The sequence below is a fragment of the Chlamydotis macqueenii genome, chromosome 12 (assembly GCF_036417535.1).
Source record: "Chlamydotis macqueenii isolate bChlMac1 chromosome 12, bChlMac1.mat, whole genome shotgun sequence".
Classification (NCBI taxonomy): domain Eukaryota; kingdom Metazoa; phylum Chordata; class Aves; order Otidiformes; family Otididae; genus Chlamydotis; species Chlamydotis macqueenii.
In genome coordinates, this window is record NC_141567.1 from 3976105 (window position 1) to 3991661 (window position 15557).

At 42.6% G+C, this 15557-nt stretch overlaps 1 protein-coding gene across 3 annotated transcripts in view; it reads left to right on the forward strand.

The window, feature by feature from the left end:
* ADAMTS17 (ADAM metallopeptidase with thrombospondin type 1 motif 17) overlaps positions 1-15557 on the forward strand; it is a 187130-nt gene that overhangs the window by 154079 nt on the left and 17494 nt on the right. For all 3 annotated transcript variants that reach the window (XM_086757388.1, XM_086757387.1, XM_086757389.1), the window contains 2 exons: positions 8658-8862; positions 12827-12979. In XM_086757388.1, coding sequence (XP_086613514.1) covers positions 8658-8862; positions 12827-12979 — 358 coding nt within the window. The remainder of the gene's footprint in view (positions 1-8657; positions 8863-12826; positions 12980-15557) is intronic.

Below are 15557 nucleotides of genomic sequence, written 5' to 3' on the forward strand. Positions count from 1 at the left end.
CTGGACCTTCTCCAACTGGTCCATGTCCTTCTTGTGCTGGGGGCTCCAGAACTGGACACAGTACTCCAGGTGGGGTCTCACCAGGGCAGAGTAGAGGGGAAGAATCACCTCCCTCGACCTGTTGGCCACACTTCTCTTGATGCAGCCCAGGATGCGATTGGCCTTCTGGGCCGCTACGAATCCTACTTCAACACAGAATTGCTTGTTAATTGTCTCTAAACACACAACCTTGCACTGTGTGCTATTAATTTTCATCCTCTGTTATTGCAGCACTCAGGCTTATTCAGTCCTTCCTGTATGACATTCTAATCCTTTGTTGCGTTGACAAGGCTTCTAGACTTTGTGTTGTCAGCATTTTCCCTGATTTTTCAGCAGTTTTCTTCTTTTTGTGCCAAGGTCATTAATGAACATACTAAATTAGATCAAATGCAAGTCAGATCTTTCAGGAAGTCCACTGGTAACTAATCTGAATTCCTTTCATACCCAATATTCCTTTACGGCACTACACTGTGGCCAGCTCTCACCTGCCGTGTGATTTACGCATTGATATCCATGTTTCCCAGTGGATCACCAGTTTCTCCAACTTACATAAGCATTTCCAACGCAGCAAAAGGAGTTCTCTACTGATAACCAAATAGCTTCAATCTGCAACATTTCCTTTGTCTGGAAAAGCACTTATTTTAATCAAAGAAATACAGCCAATGAGTTTTGCCTGGAGGAAACCTAGGTTGCATACATTTCCCACAATGTCCTTGATTATTGTTTCCCTCCAGATCCGCTCTAAAAACTGGCACGCTGCTGAGGTCAGGTCTGTGGTTACATGGATTCCTTCTTTCTTTCTTTCTTCTGTTCCCCATTCACTTTTCCATCCATGGACAGGAATCCAACGCCGTGCTCTCCAAGGGCTCACGCACTGCAGTGATGCCTGCTGGGGAAAAAATGAAGCCAGTTAAAAGTCAGCCAAGGCCTCAGCTGGCTCAGCACCTCGCAGACCTGCCTAAGGGCCAGTGTCCGCTCAAAGTGTGGTGCTCCGGTGTGCCATGGTTGATAGGGCCTGTTGCTTTGATTCCTGGTCTGATTTAAGCTCACGATGCTTATCTGCATGACCCTTACTGTCTGAGAGTCCACCTGTCCCTTTAGCCTCCAGCCTATTCCTGTGACAGTGCTCTGTCGGAAATCAGAATACAGAAGTCAGTCAGTCTCCCTGGTTCTGGTCTGTTTGCACCGTATTTATTTGTGAATTTGTGTTATCATCACAGGGGGATAGGGAGCAGAACGGTTTTGAATTTATTTTGTGAGGTGAAAGTCTTGCAAGTAGTAGAATTTGGGGGGGGGAGCAGTATTATGGAAAACTCCTTGAGAATGTTAGCAAATTACTTGCAGGGCTGTATGGAAATTATACGAAACTGGAGGGACATATTGGGAGTGTCTGTTAACTGGAGGGACTGAGCTAGACATGTAATGCTTCCAAATGGTTATGTTCTTTCATTAACACAGTCGGCTTTTTTGGAACCCGTACAAATGTTTATCATCCGTAAGGTCCAATGGCAACGAGTTCAAAGCCTTATCTGTGCCTCGTGCTGAGAAACATCTCCTTTGGTGTGTTTTGAATTTGGTTACATGAAAAAAAAGAAAAGGAGGAACAGCCATGGGGAGGGTTTCAAATCATTTTAGCCTGGAAATCTGGCATAAGTAGTAATGTTAGCACCCTCTGATCCAAGAAGGCACCACGTAAGAGCTCATTTTGAAGTACTTCCCAAAAGTGGAGTTGGGATCTCTAGAATCGGTTTGAGCTTAATGAATTTGCCAGGACCGCGCTGGACACGGCGCAAGACACGGTGGCTGCGGGCGGCTGAGCGAGCGGGCAATGCTGCGCTCTTGTGGCTGCTCTTCGGGGAACCCATCCTGGGCTGCCGGCGCTGGAGAAACCAAATGCTGGAGACCAGGAAAGCCTGAGACTCTTCTGGGCACTTTTGTGAGTGGGTAGCTGATGTCTGGTTGTAGGCACATCTGGTTATCATCATCCGCTAGAAGGAGACAAAATCACGTGCGCTCCAGGGTGTAGGCAGTTCATCAAGTGCAGCAACAGGCAATCAGTCGTTAATTAGCTACTGAAAGGCAAAAAGATATTTTCAGGCAAATCCAGCAACTCAACTCTGAAGCAGTTCTGGAAGAGAAGTAAGAGAAGGCTTGGGAAGAAACAGAGAGTAGAGTGAGGAGAGCTTATTGACTGCTGCTAAATGCGTTTACGTGAAATAATTCAAGATGACTTGCTAAAGCAGAAGTTAATTTGGCATGAGTTTTCACATGGAGTCATGAGACAGGTTTCTTAGCTTTGGTATAAACACCCAGGCTGGCTTACATCACAGCTTTTCCCGTTATAATGTTTGACTCAACAACCTCATGGTTGAACATTGCCTTGTTTTAAAATGTTAAATGATCTGTGCTTCTTTGTTTTGAGGCTCTTCAGGCCAAGCACAGTCTTTACCCACAAAGAAGGATTAGGAGGATAATCTAGCAAAATATTTAATTGCGGAATTCGCTCCTACTGCTGCCTGCTGTGATGTTTGCATCCTGTGGCGTGAGCTGAGGAAAAGGCACTGCCTTCCTTGAAAGGCAGGCAATGGAGCTGGACACCAGTTGTCCCACCAAAGATACACTGGCCATGGATCAGGGCAGGGGTATCTCGCTGTCAAGGGGCTCCGAGGGTGCAGGTATTCTGAGCTTCAGCGTAGCGAGGCAGCTGCCAGCAAGGACACCTGCTCACACCAACGCCACGCTGAGTCCTTAGAAACTGAGGGATCTGCTTGATTTGGGGGAGGGAGGAGGGAGAATACAGTATCTTCCATTAAAAAAAAAAAACAACTTCCCAAGGTGCATGTAGATCATAAGACGTTGTCCTATGGCTGATCTTATAATTGGTGGGAAGTTAAAAAAAAAATAAAGCTGTCAAAATTATAATCACTACAGAAAAAAAGAAACCTGTGTGAGTGGAAGTTGGCAAGTCTGTTAGCAGAATGACTACTGTACTGGAAAATTACTGAGCACTGTTTATAAAGGCAATCAGACAGGAATGTTAGTCTTGGAGTCCTACCGTCGACATCAGCAGCTGTATTATTCTACTAGATTCCTTGTACTTTTTTTTTTTTAAAAAAAAAAACTTCTGGTGACTGGGTGTGGCACAACCTGTTCCCAAAAGTAAAGATTCACCTGAATATTTTCACCCCAGTATGGCAGGGATATGGTAGAGAGTTGCAGAAGTGTGGAGAGAGAGAAGGATACAATAGCAGAATGTGTGTATTTCATGGAAATCATGAGTCCGTTTGGAAGCAGGGTTTTCTTGCTTCTACACATTCAAGCATGAAGTTGGTTTGCTAGCTGAAGGCAAAAAATATCTGACTGTCAATTCCACGTGACCGGTTCTCAGAAGTCTTTTCCAATTCTCCTTGCTAAAATTATCCAGTATGAAATCCTGGCCCCACTACAAGTTGGTCTGAGTTTTGCCTAGCATCAGTAGAGCTGCAGTTTCACTCAGGTGCCTCAGAAAACTAAGAACAACTTAAACATGATTTTGCATCACAAACTGGTGCTAAAGACAACCAGTGCTAACTAGACATAGAGGTATCCTCACCTATGCAGTACTGCAACAAAGTATGTTAAACTAAAAGTTACACGATAAAATCTATTAGAAATAGAGCCCTCAGATTAGGCTGCTTTAATTAGTTTCCGTCACAAGTGCTTTTTCAGACTAGCTATGTCTTATTTAGTAGCAAATTTCCTCTGATACTTTATTCAGCAGTAGTACCGTTCCAAAAAACCCAGGTTTAATAAAACCAGAAAAATGTATGTTATTGCAAATGTGTCTTGGGTCACATCCAGGCTATTATTGTGAAAGCAGGGAAATTAATTTCACTGTAGCATAGGGAACAAAAGTAACGCAGTCCCTGGAGATAGCGAGTGCTTGTACAAATATGTCATGGATGTTTGGTTAGTGGAGCAGAACCAACCTGCAGGCACCGGTCTTCTGCAGAGCTCGAGACGGAGATAACCAGGTGAAATTGAATGTGCTGCAATATTTACTCTAGAACATGTAATGGCTTTACGGTATAAGAGGCTACAAATCTCTGAAAAGTGGCCTCATGTCTTTTGATCACACTCCTCCACCTCATCCTTCAACCTTGACCCATTTTATCTTCATAGCATTTTTTCCCAAATCTTTAGCTACATGTCTTCATTTGCAGACATTTATCTCCCCTGGGTTCATGTACGTGGTGCTGTAGACAATTTTTTTTTCCTAGAAATTGTGGGAGTCTTAGGCAAGTAGGTAGAGTGGATAATTCAAGGTTAATGACTAATCCAGACCATAGAAAGATCAAATGATGAACTGAACCTCCAACAGATATTTCACGTTTGCTCCAGGGCCCTGCCAGATGAGTGTTGCCAAAGCAGATTAGAAGAAGAACTCCCAGTTCCTCAGTAGAGATACTGAGAGGTCAGAGGTTGAGGAAGACTCAGAAGACAAAGATTTAAAACAGCCCTCTCAGATTGCATGTCCTGCCTCTCCCAGCTTTTTGAGGTTAGAGAAAAACAAACCCTCCTGGGCATTTTTTTAGCTGGAAAGACAGACATTGACTGGGTTAAAAAATCCATGCTTAAAAGCTCATCACTTCTTCCTAAATGTAAGCACCAGCAGGGATCATCTAGCTCTTGAATCTTCAATAGAGGTAAGGTTAAAAAAAAAAATAATTGCGTGCGTAAAGCTGTCCCTATGGTTGTGAGAAAGGTGAGTGTGTTTGTCACATAAATCAGTGCTTGTTGGAAAAATGGGAGGCTCTCGAGCTAGAGCACCCACATGGTCCAACAGAACAGGTTATAACCTGGGAGGGAAAGACCAAACTGGAAAGAGCTGTGGTGTCAAGCAATCCCTAAGATCGGTTTACAGCCTTAAAACATAACTGGAGCCAAATGCACTGGATGATATACACAGAGCTTAGTGGACAACAGGTAATTGGCTTAGTTAGTAATACAGAACTAGCTTGGTGTTTTGAGTTAGAACACTGGAATTATTTTTTACATTGTCGTAAAAAAATCCATTTAAAAAAAAAAAAAGGAAAGTAAGTCTTGTTCTTAAACACATCCAGGTGTGTTCAAAAGGTGTAATGACAGTGTAGAGAGGAAACTCTGTCTGTAGTGTAATTGAATAGTAATGATAATGTGATATTACTTGTGCATCACATTTTTCTTCCCTGTGTGTATATTGCTTGCAGACAGTAATTATGCTAATCATTCCTTTACCAAATAGGAAACTGGCAGGAATTTTCATATTTAATCACTTTATCCATAAGTTCCTTGTCTTTCCACTTTGGTGGTGAACAATGTTGTTGAAATATAGTTGCAGTGATTCTGTTCCTTGCAGAACAGAACAAAATAATATTTTCAGCTGCCTATGAAGGGGCTTCAGGAGAAGTGGGGGGGAAGATCAGAGCACTGCCGGTACCACACACAGGATTCGCATTTATTTGTTTGCCAGATCATTTCACTGAGAGGATGAAGTTTTGTGGTCAAAGTGATTATCCCCTTGATGCCTTTGAAAATAGCCTGCTTTACTGATATTATTATTCAGACATTTAATCTGTCACTTGTCTCTTGGATATGAAACTAAACCCACCAGTTTAAAATAGCATTTAATTTCTACGTATTTTGAGTCCGTGCTAGCAGCAGCTGTCACACGTAGGATGGAGATCCCTTACAGTGTAGCCCCACCTTGGTTGTAACCATTGAGCTGGGATCAGGGGTGGATGCAGGGGTCAGTAGCTGAAGCTGGCCATACAGATGCCACTCTGACAAAAAAGCTGGAGATTTTTCACCACAGGCACGGCTTTGTGTTGATTCCCTGAGTTTTGGCTCATGCCCTGTCCAATCATTCTTTTCATGGTGATGATAATATTTGTTTTTTCTGTGCCAGTTTTCCAGTTGCACTCTATCATCTGTGGTAGAGCAGCACTAACTAGAGAACACTGAACAGCGTAGAAACAAGGTGATTTCTCCCTTCCACAAGAACGAAAAAAAAAAATCAAACCACACCTGAATTTTCCTTCCTGAAAGGAAAGTCATAACCTTCCTTCTTAAGGCATCTTGGAAATAGTTGGCATGCTGCGTGCTGCCCATCCTAAATGCAAGCTCACAGACAACCTCTGCCAGGAATGTATTTTTATCTTTCTTCTTTGCTTTCAGTCCCTTTCCCTTTTTCTTTTGCCAGTAGCTGTAGATCACAGTGAGAGTGCTGAAGTGAATATTAGTTCAGTGGAGCCTGTAGAGAAACCATTCCCGGCCCCATGAGTCGCATTCGACTCGTAAAGCAGAGTCACTCTTCCCCCTCCATGCCCTTGCTGAGCAGTTCTTCCCCCAGAGCGATAGCTGCCTCCACACTTGCTTTGACAGGGCAGAGCCCAGCTGATAGCAAGGGAACCTGGCTATTAATTTTCATGAACACTGATTTCTGCACTTCAAGGCTATTTTTGACGGTCTTGCAGTCCTAGTATTTGATTACCCAGATGGCATTTTCCCATTCCGTAAGCGCTCAGCCCCAGAGATGCTCCAGAACTACTGCCTAGAGAAGCACGTTTGGTGTCTTGCCAGCTGTTTTAGCCAACGAAAATTCTCAGATGTGTCAACTGCTTTAATGCACAGAAACATTTGAGCGCGGTGCTGTTCCATACGAGACAGGTGGCTGGCTTGCCCGATCTCGTTCTGCTCAAACCAAATGGCTTCTGCCTTCACTGTCAATGCGGTCGTCGGTGCTGTCAGACCAGGTCATCAGTCCTAGCATTTGAGAGATGGGTTCATGACAATTGCACCAAGTGAAGATGTTTCTATGAATTGTGCTGAGTTGATTTTTCTCTGCTCGGGAATGGAAGGATGGGAAACAGTTGTTTGATTCGTTCAGGAGAAGTTACGCAGCAACTTCAAAAGAAATGTGGTTAATAAGTTGGCATGTATGGTGCTCTACCTAGACTCTTGGAGCCTTCATCAAAATGAAATAGTATTTCTGAGCAGACTTTGGGTTTTGGGAAGTCTTATTTGAGCCACTTACTGTAACAGACAACCTAGGATTGAGTGACAAGTCAAAGATTCATGGTGTAAGGATACTAATCTAGATGACAGTTCTAAATAGCAGGCTAGAAGGTCAATTACCTGGTGAGAAAGGCATGATAGCTTTCCGGTGCACAGCACCGACACAGATATCATTCCAGTCTTTCACTTCATCCAGGAATGCCTGTAATTACAGAGAACATGTTCCTCATTGACAGATTGCAGGAAGCATAAAGATCGATGCTGCTTGTCTTTAGAAAAAAACATCGTTCCTCCCTACATACCTCCTAATGCAGATTCTTCGTAGACATTTTGTGTAGCCCGGCTCTAAAATCAGTGATGCTTCCAGTACTTGCTGGAGGCTGTGGGAGCCTTTCAGTTGGCCTTACCCTGAGCTGGAAGGCAGTGGGGTGAGGTTGCCCCATTTCCCTTGCGTGCCCACAGCCGGAGACTGCTCACAGCAGCAGCGTGTTCCTGACTTTGGGGGCACCCGAACGCCTCACAGCATTGTGCTGGATATTTGCCAAAGAGCCTTTAAAGGCATAACAAAGCAGACAACAAAATAAAGGCTGTGTATTTGTTCCCACCACACTTTGATCAAAGGGAAAGGAAATGGCAACTGAAATGTGTGTACAAAGCAAATGAATCCCAAAGGCTCAGAGAAAGGATGGGTGTAGGGAAACACTCCCCACCTCCAGATTGGATTATGACACATCCTTGTGAGCTAAGGCAGCTTTGAAACAACATTGTAGGATCCTTTCTGTAGGGAAAAACTTGTCTTTTTAAGTACTTGAGCCTTGGCAGTTAAATGCAATTCATATTTTCAAAGAATGGACATGGCCAATTACTCTCAATTTTTGAGGCTTCTAATGCCATGAACTTCAAACAGGTGAGATTCCAGTTAAATATCTTGGGAAGCCTAACTATGAAAAGTGAAAGCTCACCAGCGACTGTGAACTAGAAGTGAGGCAAGAGATGTCTTTGCATTCGAATAGTTTGGGATGTAGGTTTGTGTGCTTTGAAGCCGTATCACGTAGGGCTAGAGAAGCTGACTCTGCTCCTGGATGTGGGAAAGCCGTGTTGGTCTACGTGTCTGACTGTAGCACCATCCCAGTTTGTACACAGTAAGTACAGGTTCTCCACACAGTTCCACTGCACGGTGAAGATGTGCTTGCAGATATAGCAGTGGTCTTCCCAGGTACCCTTCAAATATAACAATATTTGTGGGAGTGCATGGTCTGCACACAAGCCTGGTTTCATCTGAGGGAAAAATGCCGTCACATTGTAGAGACTGGGGGTTAAAGGGAGCTATGCAGAGTTTGTGTTTCTGTCTAGTATGGAGACAGGAGTGGACACTCACTTGTAAACCAACACTTTTCTGCTTTACACACTTAAGCATCCAAAGGTACCTGGTCTCAGTGTGACAGCAATACCATTGAAGAACCATTCTACCATTAAAGAACCTACAAATCTAGGAAGAACTGCCCATTTCTCACTGGTTTTAAGTGAAGCATAATGGTTTTTTTCACCATTTTTTTAACCTTACTTCTCTGTCTCCTTCCCAGGTGGGTGACTGGCCATTGGAGTCCCTGCTCTGCTACTTGTGAGAAAGGTGTCCAGCACCGCGAAGTGACTTGTGTTTATCAGTTGCAAAATGGCACCTACGTTAACACGAGAGACCTCTACTGCCTTGGCAACAAACCTACAACAGTACAAAGCTGCGAAGGACGGGACTGCCTTTCTATCTGGGAAGCATCAGAGTGGTCAAAGGTAGGAATCTGATTTGAGAAAGGAGGCAGAGTGCATACACCTGGCCCTAATCCAGCTAAATAGAATCATAGAACGGTTTGGATTGGAAGGGACCTTTAAAGGTCACCTAGTCCAACCCCCCTGCAAGGATCAAGCATTTACCTGTTACAGAGAAAGTACAATCTTTGGGCCTTGTCGAACCTTTTGCGTATTTCCAGGAACATGGAAAAGCTGGTGTATAAAAGGTGCGTCTCCACATAGTTGCAGAGAGTTAAGAAATTATTCTCAAATATTATTAATACATTTCAGATATAAATGATTTAGCAAATGAACGGGGAGTGTGCCTACAGTTTACGACCAGGACCACCTAATACAGGGTAACTTGGTCTGTACCTTGGGAGTAACAGTCCTAGTACGACATCCATGTTAGTTTTGATACTGTATCTGCTAGGCTCGTCTGAATGATGAGGAGATCGTCTCGCTCTTGGTGCAGGGCTTACAGCTCTACCAGTCTCATTCCAGGCTGGCTGTGCTATGGGACACAGCAACGGTCATTTCTGTGGGAAGGATCTTTCCTTGTTATTCTCTATTTTGAAAGAGTGAGCTCCTGTTTAAAACGTTGTCAAAGAGCTTTTGCAAAATGTTAGATTAAAAGTGACAGAAGCCCAGGATACAAGGGATCTTGCACAGAGGAGCAGCGTCTCTTGACAAATGTGATTCCCTTGTCCACCTTTTGAACAGGAAATCTTTGTTTGGCGAGTGAGATTAACGTTGGTACATCTTTTGTGCGTTATAGAAGTAACTCTTCCAGATTACGCCCTCTTTAGTTCTTATAGCTGAACCAGCTGAACTGGTTGTAGCTGAGACTATTCTTGTGGTGCAGTTCCTACCTCTTTACATGGGGAATTTTTACGTGGGGTTTTTTGTTAACAATCCCAGGTACTTCTGGAGTAGGTCAAGTTAAGGAAGACGTTTTCCAGAGTGGAAATCCTCCATATTTGTGACCACATAAATCATTTGCAAATACATAATATTTTTAGATTATTTTTCCAATAAATGGTTTACTCTTCCTTTGATAAATATATTTGCCATTTGTTGTGTCTGTAATTGCCCACTTGTGATTTTAAATTCATTCTTGTCCTGGCACATTTCTGCTGTTATGTAGCACAGTTGACTCCAGGAAGCATTTGGTGCTCTGCCAGTTTGAACACTTCTCATACCTAGGACTTTCTTCAGTGGTAATCACTTTAATCCTTGACATTTTAATCTGATGTTGTGGAGTAAATATCACAGTAGTGGTATTGGGTTTTAAATCCATTTTCTCATGTGTGTTTTTGAACTTTTTGGTTATACAACAAAAAACAGTTGACCACATTGATACCTGGTCCCGAATCAAAAATGTGTGTTTTCAAAGCAAATTCCAATACAATCTTCATTGTGGAAAAAAATGAAGTTTCCCTTTTATTGCCAAACACTTGAGATTGTTTTGGACAAAGTACTGCTCAACTCATTTTTAATGACAAAAATAGAGACTGTCAGAAAAAGGTGGATGTTTCTACCGTTAGGGAATTAGAGTAGAAAAAAAATATGAACTTCCTTCAAATAAAGGAGCTGTATCTTAACTGCAAAGTTGCGTTGCTTCTTTACAAAACCTTGTGGGATTTGACTAAGTAATTGTTACTAGAATAAGACCTGATGATCTCAGATGGACACTCAGGGACTGCACACATTATTTAGTAGGCTGCTCTGTGGTGGAATCTCTATAAAATCTACATGCTAAGAAATTTTTCCTGAAGGCAGAGGACTTGAAGAGAGGAAAAAAAACCTCTTAAAGAGGTTGATTTATATGTGGCCACCAAAGATCTGTTGGAAACCTTTTGCAAACACTGTTTTGTCTAGGAAAGTATATGCAGTATTAATCTGTGAATGACTTAAAACCTTGTGGGAAGAACAAACAGTTGGTGTTTTTCCCAGACTTGCTTGTAAAACCCACCTAGAGATTTCTCCTACTGTGAAAAATACTTCCACTTCAGTTTGATTTACTTGGAGTAAATTGGACCATTTGAAAGATTTTATGTAATTTTATATATGCTTTGTAGTTTGAGATGAATGAGTGCAACCCCGAGGAGTCCACCGTGAGGACCGTGGAAAATGATATATAATTTGGGAAAGTCTATACAACTTGGGGCAAATTCCTGGGTTTTAGGTACCATTTAGGGAGCTCTTGTGCTTTGAGGAGTCCAGCAAAGCAGTTTCTGGAATTCTACAAAGCCTAGAAGAACTCTTCCCCTTATCTAGCAGAACTATACAATTGTGCTTGTTACAAAGATGTTACATCCGTAAGGAGGTCACGCCGTGAGCAGCACATAGTAAATTAAGTGGAAGGTTTCCCAGATTTTCAAGAAGTCACTTTGTAGTGCTCTGAAGTATTTAAAGGCATGTCTGTTTGCTTGCCAGCTCATAAACGCTTGTCATTCATGTCCTTAACAAGGCCAGCAGGTCAGAACTGCCTGGATTGTATTTTTAAGACGGTTAGACAGGCATGCTGAGATTTGTCCATTTGATGTAATTTATATCAAGCTGACGCTTGTTTCCAGCACAGACCCCCTGGATGGAGAAGCCTCTTGGAATATGTTCAAAAGACCTCACAGAATATCTCATATCTTCACTATTTATTCAGTGTCAAATCAACTGCCTATTCCACGCTGATCCCCTGAAGGGGAGAACTTGACATGCTAGAGGAGCTTCGTTTTTATCTCAGTTGGTACATATATCATTTTTCCACCCACCTGTCCCCAGTGGCTCTCGAAGAAAATTTCTCACTCTTAACCACTGCAGTGGCACGAAAAGGAAGAGCAGAGAGGCTAGCTCTTCTGTTGTTTAGTGGCATGCACTTAGGAGGCTGCGACAGCATCGGCAGATCTGTTACTCCATTACCCAACTGGTTATTGAAAACAGAAATTCTGTTTCAGTTCATGCCAGTTTCCTTTTCCTGCCTAGTACAGTCAATGAAATCAAAACAAACTCTCCAATAAAACAGAATTTCCAGCCAGCCATTGGCAGAGTGACCAGATGTCCCTGCTCTTCAGAAGCTACCTTCACAGTGCCCAGGCACCAAAACATCTGGGGACACTGTGTGCTCACTCGCACATAGCGTTCCCAAATGCTTGAACCAAGTCTTCCTTCAACAACTGATTCTAGCAGCTCTAGCAGCCTACTGCTTTCTTAGAGGACTTCAAACAGCCTGTGCTTATGCTTTTGGTGTTGAGAAGTCTGTCTTTCATCCATGCTGATATCCGTGGTGAGCTTGCTGGCTGTGGTTGGAAGCTGATCTCAACTCTGTGGCTCACTGAACAATGCTTCTCCTCAGCTATTCCCTCCGTACACTGGAAGTTCTTTGGGACTAACGTAGTGATGAGATATGGCAAAACAAAGAGTGAAGGTCCTCTATGTGTTTCACGTGAGAACATGTGTGAGAACTGTGACTTTGCCGTGGTCTGCACAAACTGTACCACAGAAATGTGTTTCTAACAGTGGTCTCATGCTACTGTGATTTTAAAATGCGTTCATCACCATCATGTTACTCCCGTGATACGTCAAGGGATGTGGCAGGTCTGTGTTGTAAATCTCAGTGTCTCCTTTTTCAGTAGGAATTATGAGCTCTTAAACACTAGAGTACTGGGGTTTTTCATCTGTAACACCGATTCCAGCAAAATGCCAGCTGATGTTTTTCAAAGAAGGTTGGTTTTCAGAATTGCCATTTTTCATAAGTAAAATATTTCACAAGCAGATGTTGTGCTTTTCAAATTACTCTTTTATGTTTGAAAGGGGCTTAGATTATTGCAGGTAAATCTTACGGGTTATCAGTTTTCCTCTGTGTTCATAAACCCAGCTTTTCCTTAAAAAAAATTTACCATATTACCAAGATAAAAGTTACCATTTCTAGGCATAATGTAACAGAAAACAAATACCTGTTGTTTTGCAGTGCTCGGCAGACTGTGGCAAGGGGATTCAGAAAAGGACAGTGACGTGCACAAATTCTCAAGGCAAATGTGATGCAGCCACCAGGCCAAGAGATGAAGAAGAGTGTGAGGATCACACAGGCTGTTACGAATGGAAAACGGGCGATTGGTCTAAGGTAACAGTGAGCACTACATGGTATTTCCCTTCAAAGCGCAAAGATGTTCAGCGTGCTATGCTTCCGTGTTGTGTTAATTTGCAGTTTAAATGTTTGGAAAGGAAGGGTTTAATTGGTTTTGACTGGAGTCTTTGCTGGGATTTAAACTTTCCCTTTATGCCTTTTGTAACCCAAACATTACAACACAGGCTTATTGATATGACCCAGCAAGTTTTAGAGAAGTGTATTCCAAGTGAGTACTACTTGACAGCTTAACCATCCAAAGGCAAAACCTACACAAGATTCCTACCACAGGTGGACTCGTGGTCTCAAAAAGCTACATTATAAATGATGCTGAAATGACTTTCCGTATTTCAAAAAGCAAACTCTGAACAGTTCTGGCTAGCAAATTGAATTCTAGAGAAAAGAGTTCATTAACAGTATCTTCCAGGAGTGCAGGGAATTAAGGGGATGTCCCATGCCCAGCCTGGACAAGCTAAAAAGAAAATAGCAGAAGGTTGGTTTCCTTGAGTGTATACATGTGTTAAATATTTTTGCTTCGAGTTAGGAATGTAGTCACTGAGAAGAAGGGAGATCTCACAAGGGAGCTGTGGTGGGAGTTTTGTTTCCCTCAAAGCATCAATATGGAGCTGAGAAGAGAGCTGGACCTCAGTCTCCTTATCCCACAAGTGATAAATCTGAAGGTTTGGGAGAACTGTTGTTAAAGTGAATACTACTGGGAGGAAGCACGGGGAAGCCCTAGAAGACTCACAGAGAAACACAGGGTAACAGAGCATTCACAGCTGAGTTCTGTTCCTCTGCCTCTTGCAGGTCCTGTATGCAGAGGCTAACCGTACCTTATTTTATTGCCACGCATGCAAGGCTAGAGCTCTGCAGCTGAATTTCATGATAATCTGAGACTGACACAGCATAGTCCAGTCCTAGACTTATTCCAACCACCTGAAATGAAAGAAAGGCATGGATTTAAAGGGAGCCAAAACCATCAGTCCCTTCCTCAGGGCTGGGTTTCACCTTCACTGAGGCCTGTCTGAACCTAGTTTCTCCAGTGACATCAGTGGAATTAATTCCCGAATGCGGTGGATTAAACCAGAGCAGAGTCTGCTCTGTATTTGCATTCTGATCGTAAAGTACCAGGTAATTTTGCTTGGGAAGGAGGCCTGACAGTGTGAGAAACTCAGCCTTTGCCGACGTTGCTCGTAAAGCATCCTTTACGTTACTGACTTCATGTTTTCATAAAGAACTAAAATTTCCCAGGAATATTATATTCCGGTTTTGTTTTATCTTATCTTTGTAACTGTACCGTTCTTTAAACAGAAAGCCTACTTTGTGTAGGCAGAATGTACAGCATGTGCAGAAACCACTGGGATACAGTAGTTGCATTTTGCTTTCCAAAAACCCAAACTCCAGCAAGGAAAATCCAGTGAAACAGAGGCCCATCATGGGCAAATTGGCTTATCTGCAATTGCTTTTTTTTTTACATTGCTATTAAGAATTACAGATATTTATAGATATATTCTGTCATAGATATGTGAATTTAATGGTGTCAGTGCTGGAGAATGCATTAAGAACCTGCCACATACAAAAGCTCTGCATTTATGCTGAGCCAGGAATTTGTATCGCAGAATGTTTAGAGGATTGAACATTATTTTATTCGTAACCTGGCACACAGAGTCCGTGCAAGCTGGCCAAAACAAACACTACCCGTGTGTTAACAGGTGAAATAACATTATTTATTTATTTGTGGAATTTTAAAACATTTTGGCATGCAAATTGACCCGGATTCTCTTTGTGGGGAGGAATATGAAATAATTGTGTATTCACTGATGACATGGATTGAAAGTTCAGAATGGTCTGAATGGTTCCAATCTGATAAAGATGTTGGCTCACTGCTGGGAAGGCTGCGATCATACGCTGGTCAGAATAGTGTTGTTGATGGATTTAGTGTCTGCCTGTGCGCAGGACAGGATCGGTGCAAAATCACCTATTTGCAGTTCTTAACTTTGGATCAGGACCCTCCCTGTGCGGAAGGGCACGAAAGCTGCGTATGTGGCCTGCTTCTGTCTGCAGAGAACTCGTGCCAGCTCTCTGCTTCCCAGGAATTCCACCCTGTGCAAGTCCAGCAGGTTGTTCTTGGACTTGGATTCAGTCGCTTGGAGCATTTAAAATTCTAGACATATTGGTTAATTGTGACCGGACACTTAGATCACACAATTAGATTCTTATTCTCTGAGTAGAGGGGTAAGCAAAAGGCCCCACTGGATTGCTAGAAAAGGGTATGGGTAGATACAATTGTTTGAAGAAAATGTGTTGTCCAGAAACCCAGATAGCTGAAATGTTTGATGTGGAATTCAATTCTTCACAAATCCTGAGTGAAGGATTTTCATCATGAGGATCCAGAAGCTTTAATGCAGGGCTTAGACTTAGGTGGGGAGCCTTTACAGCAGCTCCTCTTTTATGTTGTCTGGCTTTAAACAGTTCCTCCTTGAAGGAGAAACACAAAGTCTGTGGCAGTTAGATTATAGTGAACTCTTTAAAATTCATACTTCCAGGGTAAAATTCCACTGTAAAACCGTTGTTG